The following is a 7,504-nucleotide window of genomic DNA, read 5'->3' as shown; positions in this document are numbered from 1 at the left end:
TCACAGAGATCCGCCTGCCTCTGCCTCCCGAGTGCTGGGATTAAAGGCGTGCGCCACCACCGCCCGGCAGGAAGATTTTTTTCTGATTTATAACTTCCACAATATTAAGTTCATGATGGTACAGTGGAGGATTAGCAGGAGAGCAAGCTCAGAGCAGAAAGCGGGGTGAGAGTGCACTGGAAATGGCTAGAGGATTTAATCTTTTTTCTTTTTTCTTTTATTGAGCTCTAAATTTTTCTCTGCTCCCCTTCCTGCCTCCCTTTCTGCCATTCTCCCTTTCCCCTCCCTCCCTCCCTTCCTTTCTTCCTGCCACAGGATCTCATGTAGCCCTGATTTCCCTGTGTAGCTGAGAATGACCTGAACTCCTCATCTCCTGCCTCTGCCTCCTCAGTGCTGGGGTTGTAGGTATGACCCACCACACATGGCTTCTAACTCTTTCCAAAGAGGCTATATAGCCTAGTTATGTCAGTGAAATGTTAGGCTCAAGATGGCTCAAAATGGATACCATTTCTTTTCTCCATCTTTAGATAACTTTTCTCATGCTGGGCTTCGACATTCGGTTGCTGTCAGTCAGGTCGTGATATTGGCAAGCAGTGTTTGTTTGATGTGCTAGTTCCAGAGCCTGTCTGACGAGTGACCCTTCGAGGGTGACAATGTGTGCGTGGGCAAGCATGAAGAGCGGAACACCTGCAGACTGGCGAAGTGAGAACCAAAGCTGACAGGGTTTTTTCTTAATTTTAGATGCCGTTTCTCAAGACTGCTATGATATTCCACGAACCTTTCCAAGTGATAGATCTAGTTCCCTGGAAGGCTTTCATAGCCAGTCTGTAAGTATTGACAGTAGCACTGTCTGAATCTTCATACTTAGTACCCAAGACTCTGAGATAGTGAAATAAAACGAACAATAGACCCCGTATGGGCAGATGTGATAACTGTGTCTTCACGTGCAACAGTGGCTTTGCTTATTAAGAGAAATGTATGTGTGTTTTAGAAAATCAAAACTGTGTTGACAGTGGGCGGTGTCTCAGGCGAAGAGCCGGATGAAAACTATGTCCCCATGAACCCCAACTCGCCACCACGACAATCCAGCAGCTTTACGGAGCCAACTCAGGAGCCAAATTACGTGCCAATGACCCCTGGGACCTTCGATTTTTCTTCATTTGGGATGCAAGTCCCTCCTCCTGCTCATTTGGGCTTCAGGTCCAGCCCAAAGACCCCTCCCCGGAGGCCAGTTCCAGTCGCTGACTGTGAACCACCCCCAGTGGATAGGAACCTCAAGCCGGACAGAAAAGGTAAGGGGGGATGTGGCAAGTAGAAGGGGGTGCAGTTAGGGCTGCCTGTACCCATACCTAAACACGGAGCTAGCGGGGGACAGTCTGAAGTTGTAATACAGCCTGGGTCCTTAAGTACAGAAATCCCGCTATTTGTGAATGAATGGGATTTCCAGGTCTCCTCAACCTAGAATAGCGGTTACAAGCTAGAATATCCAGAACGCTGGCAGCAACGGGCCAGCACTAGGAGAATCTGGATTGTTTTTTTCTACAGCATGTAGGCGGGACATCCGCTTCCTGCCTGACTGTCCCCATGCAGTGGCGTGTGACTGTCATGCATGTCAAGAGTGACCTGAAATCTAGGGGTTTATGTGCATCGCCTCTTGATTGTTTTTTTTTCTTATTGCTGTTAATGTCTGCCAGCTATTTTGCTTTTTTAAAGAATTGCAAGCCAAACCTAGCAGTAGATATGACCTTCCCTTGCTCTTTTATATAGTATCAAATTAAAGGTGCATTATAACACACTTGATTGATTATTTAACAGTAGTGATGGTGTCTGTATAATCTTTTCCCACATCATAACTTTAAAAAAAAAAAAAGTCTGTTTTGGCTCCGGGATGAGCAGAAGCTCCAGTAGCTGTTAGTCTGGACTTCCTAAGGAAGGTTGGGTTCCAAAGCAGCAGAGCGCGTTAGGCCTGGTCCTCTTCTTCAGAGGAAACTTCTCAGCCCTTTGGGTAATGTCTCCTCAAGTTTTAAAAACTTGGGTGCAAACCAGACATGATGACCAATTCTTTTCATCCCACGGCTTAGGAGGCGGGTGAATTTCTGTGATCCAAAGCCAACCTGGTCTACGTAGTTCCGGGGCAGCCAGAGCCGCATATTAAGACTCTGTCTCAAAAACAAAACAAAGCAAATTTAGAATAAGCCTTTTAAATACAACCCACTGTGCTTAGCACACCACTTGCCTGCCTTGGGCTTCATAAGCAACTGAAGTTAGCGTCTATGTAGCGTGATGGGCTCCTGGCTCCTTGCAGGGGAGTTAAAGTCATTTGAAAAGCCATGTGCCATCTATGACTTTTTCAGAACATGTAATATTTATGCAAATTTCTTGCTAACCAGGGCTTTGATCACTCACACTAATTATGTTGTAGTTGTGGGAAGCCGAGGCTGAGACAGACAATTTCAAACTAAAGGCTCTAGTTTAATCTTACATAATATAAATGTATTTCTGCTGAACTGCTGTACGGCAGTCTGTGGTCTTCACCTCGTGTGTTTGTCTTGTGGCTGTCTCTGTATCCACTCTGGTCTCTTATTTCTCTTTCCCTCCCTGTGCTCTCTGCCTTGACTGGGTTCTGCTTTCACGAGCTTTGGCCTGCAGCGCCTCTCTGTGGCCTCAGTTCTGAATGCCTTCTGTGTGCCTACCCTGCCCGCATCTGCTTCTGATTACCTCCGCCATCATTACAGACTTCAGATTGGTTAGAGATCATTGGAGTGGCCCAGGTTGTCTTCTCACGTCTGGCTGGGGAACCTAGCTACTGTGCGGCAAAGGCCCACTGTGGGTCTCACCCATTGCCTCCCAGTTACCCATCCTTCCTGATCACGATCTGGAGTTGTTTAGAAAGGGTCCAAGTGCCGCAAGCTTTTTCTCCGTTTTCTTTGCCTTTGTCTTTAACTTGACTAGAAACCCCACTAATAGTTTTCTTCTTGGTATAAAGCATAAGTGAACATGAAGAGATTCATAATTGGGCCACAGGTCACTGAAAGATCAGTCCGTGAACTGTAGACACCAATTATTGAGATCCTTTTTAAAACGTTAAACCAGCATGTTATTTTCCTGTGGTTAGTTCATGCTAGCGGCAGTCTCTGCTTTTGAACCCCCAGCTTAGGAGTTGTGTTAGCTTTTGGCTCCATATAAATGTGGAGGTGGGGTGGAGGGGGAAGGCAGAGGTTCTAAACCTGACATTGCTGGTATGTCCTGTATTATTATTATTATTTTTTTTTTTTTGGTTTTTCGAGACAGGGTTTCTCTGTGGTTTTGGAGCCTGTCCTGGAACTGGCTCTAGTAGACCAGGCTGGTCTCGAACTCACAGAGATCCGCCTGCCTCTGCCTCCCAAGTGCTGGGATTAAAGGCATGTGCCCCCACCGCCCGGCTATGTCCTGTATTATTATGCAGTGTCTTAGGTCTGTTTCATACTGTGATGTATACTATCTCTTTAACTACATATTTGGACAGTTATGCCTCCCCCTGAACAGAGGGGAAGGACCAGCCTCTCTGATACCCAGGACATTGTGTGCCTCGGGTCTTTATATCAACCTGAAGTAACTTTACCATAGACTAGAACAAAGTAAGTTTGGAACGCTCTGGAGGCTGTCGTTCTTATAAAAGTTAGCCAAGCTTGAGACAGGAGAGAGCTGGGTGTGCAGCCAGCGTGTGAAGGTTCTGAGCCCACTCCCAGCACTACACCCTGACCAAATTATTTATTTTGACATATTTGCTTAGATACATGACGAGCTGAGAAAAAGCAGCCGGGGCAACATCCAAGGACAGTTTTAGCAAAATATTAAAGAAGTTATTGAAATCATAGTATCGGTAAAAGGGGTTTTTGCTTTTCTTAATCCCAATCAGCAGGATTCCTAGAGGAGGTCTAGGAAAGTTTTTACTGCACGAGGGATACTTTGTCAGCTCACCCTGGGAAGGTCTAACTGTTAAGAAAAGTTCAGTTTAGGAGCTCGAGAGATGGCCCAGAGATAAGAGCACTGGCTGCTCTTACAGAGGTCCTGAGTTCAATTCCCAGCAACCACATGGTGACTTACAACAGTCTGTAATGAAATCTGGTGTCCTGGTGTGCAGACATACACATAATAAAATAATCTTTTTTTAAAAAAGCACCATTTAAAACACAGATTCCAAGCCTGGTGGTGGTGTGAATGCCTTTAATCCCAGAATTTAGGAGGCAGGCAGATCTCTGAGTTGGAGGCCAGCCTAGTCTACAGAGCTAAATCCCAGAGCAGTCAGGGATACAATGAGAAACCCTGGCTAAAGTAAAACAAATGATGATGATGATGATGATGATGATGATGATGATGATAACATTTTAAAAAATGATGGGGTTGGAAAGATGGCTCTTGAAAAGGACCAAAATTCAGTTCCCAGCACCCATATCCAGAAGCTCTCCCTACAGCTTCCAGGAGATCCAAACCCTTTTCTAGCTTCCAAGGGCACCCACACTCACACATACACATATCTCCCCTGACATGCATGTAACTACAGCAGAGGCAGAGGGATCTCTGTAAAATCGAGGCCAGCCTGGTCTACAGAGTGAGTTCCAGGACAGCTAGGGCTACAGTGAGAAACCCTGTCTCAAAACAATAACAACAAACCCGATTCCAGCCAGATGGGTCTAGCTCATGGGGCAGACACAGGCAGATCTTTCTAAATTTCAAGCCATTCAGGGCTATGCAGTCTCAAAACACTAAAGAAGACAAAATAAAAGCTGAAATTGCGACCTCACAACTAAGTTTATTCTTGACCATATGCACTGGGAGCGCATGTCTCGTTTGGCCACGAGAGTCTTCTCGCTGTTCATAGCAACAGGTGAGTATTTTAGCTGCTAGTTCGTTAACACCAGATAAGTGATTGAGCTGTTATGTCAGCGTCTCTTATTAACTAACTCGTGAGAAACTCACTCAGTTCCTCTTAGAGCCTCAAGCAACTGGCTTTTTGCAATTGCTTTCCTTGGAAGAGTCTGTGATGAACAAGTGACAGCCTAGTCTTGTTTATGCCCCAGTTCTAGACGTCAGCTGTCATAGTGTGTGCTACTGGTCAGTTTTCCAAATGCTCCCAACTGATTGAAGCTGCAGAAGGGCAGACACCTAATGTGTGGCCTTCGGGGTAGCTCAGTGTTCACTGTCCTTTTCAGGGGTGTTTCTTTGAGGCACATGTCACATGCATTGAATAAGGAGTGCTTTAATCGTATTGTTAAGAGATGCCAGAGAAGCAGAGAAGTCGCCAGAAGTGCAGAGCAGAACAATTGGGGCAGCTGTGAAGCCTTTGTTTTGCTAATGTGGATGCTAGGAATCAAGCCCAGTCCTCTGAGCTACCCTGTAGATGCTAGGAATGAAACCCAGTCCTCTGAGCTACCCTGTAGATGCTAGGAATCAAACCCAGTCCTCTGAGCTACCCTGTGGATGCTAGGAATGAAACCCAGTCCTCTGCAAGAGCGGCCAGTGCTGTATTCCCTGATCCATCTCTTCAGCCCCTTCTCTAATGTTAATAAAGAGGAGCTAATCCTAAATCAGACTGGGGATAGTACTTGTCATGGCTTAAGGGGAATAAGTGTGGGCTCTGTTCTTACAGCAGAGCCTCACTAGCCGGAGACAGTTTTCCCTGTGTAATAATTGTCACTCTTACATTATTGCACTCCTCCTTACACTGTTCACACAAGCACAGATGTTTTCTTTCACAACTCTGCCTCAGGTACCTGCTGAAATCAGCCGAGAGAGTGATCTTGCGAGTTACTTTTCTTCAGCCTTCATTTTGGGGGTGCCCACTGGAAATAATAACATAATTTTAAAAGAGTAATAATGTAGCTATGTTATTATAAACTAATTCAGAACGTTCTCGTGTAGCATTGAGTTTATGCAAGAACTACCTCCAAGGATACCATTAGTGCGCAGGGCTTTTCAAAAGGAACTGCACACTTTGGAGAAAGTGTGGCCTTCAGAACCGCGCTGAGCACACTGACTCTTGAGAGGCAAATGTTTTCTGATAACAATCTTTGATTTTCCCCCACCTCTATTCATGTAGTGTACGGAGGCCAGAGTCAGCGTGGGGTGTTTTTCTCAATTGCTCTCCACTTCATTGTTGAAGGCAGGGTCTCTCACTAAACCCCGAGCTTCCTGATTCAGCTGGCCTGGCTGCCCAGCGAGCTCTGGGATCCCCACCACCCCACTATCTCACCCCCAGCCCCACACAGGGATCCCCACCACCACACTCTCTCACCCCCCAGCCCCACACAGGGATCCCCACCACCACACTCTCTCACCCCCCAGCCCCACACAGGGATCCCCACCACCCCACTTTCACCCCCAACCCCACACAGGGAGCCCCACCACCACACTCTCTCACCCCCTACCTCACTGGCTGCCTAGTGAGCTCCGGATATCCCCTTGTGTAGTCCCCCTCCAACCACCCCCACTCCTCAACACTGACGTTGCAGGGGTACAACACTCTGCCTGGGGTCCCCCTGAGTGCTAGAGATGAGGTTCTGGAGCTTGCACAGCCCAGTACTGATTGAACTGTCTCCCTGGTGCCTGGTTTTATTTTATTTACGTAACAAAGCAGAGTTCGCCTCATCGTGAAGGCAGTATCTATGCGCTAGTATAAACACAGTTGAGAGGACCCACTATGCAAGTAGAATAGCCATGCTAAGGGCTCCAGGCGGCAATAAGCCCATGGAGATGAGAAAGTGAACCCTCAGCCTGCACTCAGAGAGTTCCAATTCTGTTGGCACTGCTGCCATCCTTGTGACTCTTAGCAGCCACTCATTCCTCAGTGACGATTTGAGCATTTGTTCCAATCCGACCTTCACTGGGGAGCTTGGGGAGGGTTAGGTGCGCTCAGGCAATCCCTGGCTACCGGAAGTCCTCAGTATGTGTCTGCTGTTGGTCGGTAAGGGCCATCGTGCATCCCGAGGCAGTCTTATAAAGTGTGATTTAGTGAGCTTTGTGGAGGGACAAGGGACGTTGACCAGTGTGGTGAGGTGGGCGTCCACAGTACGCTTCTGTGGCAGATCCTCCACTCCATCTTATCTCCGAAAACCATCTCATGTCTGGGTGATCATGGGAAGTAAGTGGGTACCCGTTGTACGGTCCCACATAGCAGGGCCACTGGTGCCTCTCGGTTCAAGACCAGCCTGGTCTATAGAGTGCAGTCCAGGACAGCTAGGCTACACAGTGAGACCCTGTCTGGAAAGCCAAACAAACGAAATAGAAACCCAAGTAGTAAACTCGTTCTGATTTTTCTTCCTCTAAGCATACTTTTGTTTTGTTTGCCACAATAAGATGTTACTAGAAGAAATTTAAAGGGACATAGATGGGAACTTTTTTCTGCTTTTACTAATTTGAAACTGGTCCCTCCCAGAAAAAAAGATCTATGAAACGAAAACACAGGGGTGAAAACATTAAAACAAAATAATTTCCTAGATAGCTAAGCTTTTTTTTTTTTTTTTTT

The 7,504-nt window shown here is 46.7% G+C and overlaps 1 protein-coding gene across 3 annotated transcripts in view; it reads left to right on the top strand.

The window, feature by feature from the left end:
* Gab1 (GRB2 associated binding protein 1) overlaps positions 1-7,504 on the top strand; it is a 119,667-nt gene that overhangs the window by 102,321 nt on the left and 9,842 nt on the right. For all 3 annotated transcript variants that reach the window (XM_005369540.3, XM_005369539.3, XM_026777257.1), the window contains exons 5-6: positions 742-827; positions 992-1,292. In XM_005369540.3, the coding sequence (XP_005369597.1) occupies positions 742-827; positions 992-1,292 (387 nt within the window). The remainder of the gene's footprint in view (positions 1-741; positions 828-991; positions 1,293-7,504) is intronic.

Source organism: Microtus ochrogaster, unplaced genomic scaffold, assembly GCF_000317375.1.
Source record: "Microtus ochrogaster isolate Prairie Vole_2 unplaced genomic scaffold, MicOch1.0 UNK51, whole genome shotgun sequence".
Lineage (NCBI taxonomy): Eukaryota > Metazoa > Chordata > Mammalia > Rodentia > Cricetidae > Microtus > Microtus ochrogaster.
Note: the sequence above shows the minus strand (reverse complement) of the source record. Positions and strands in the feature narration are given on the sequence as shown.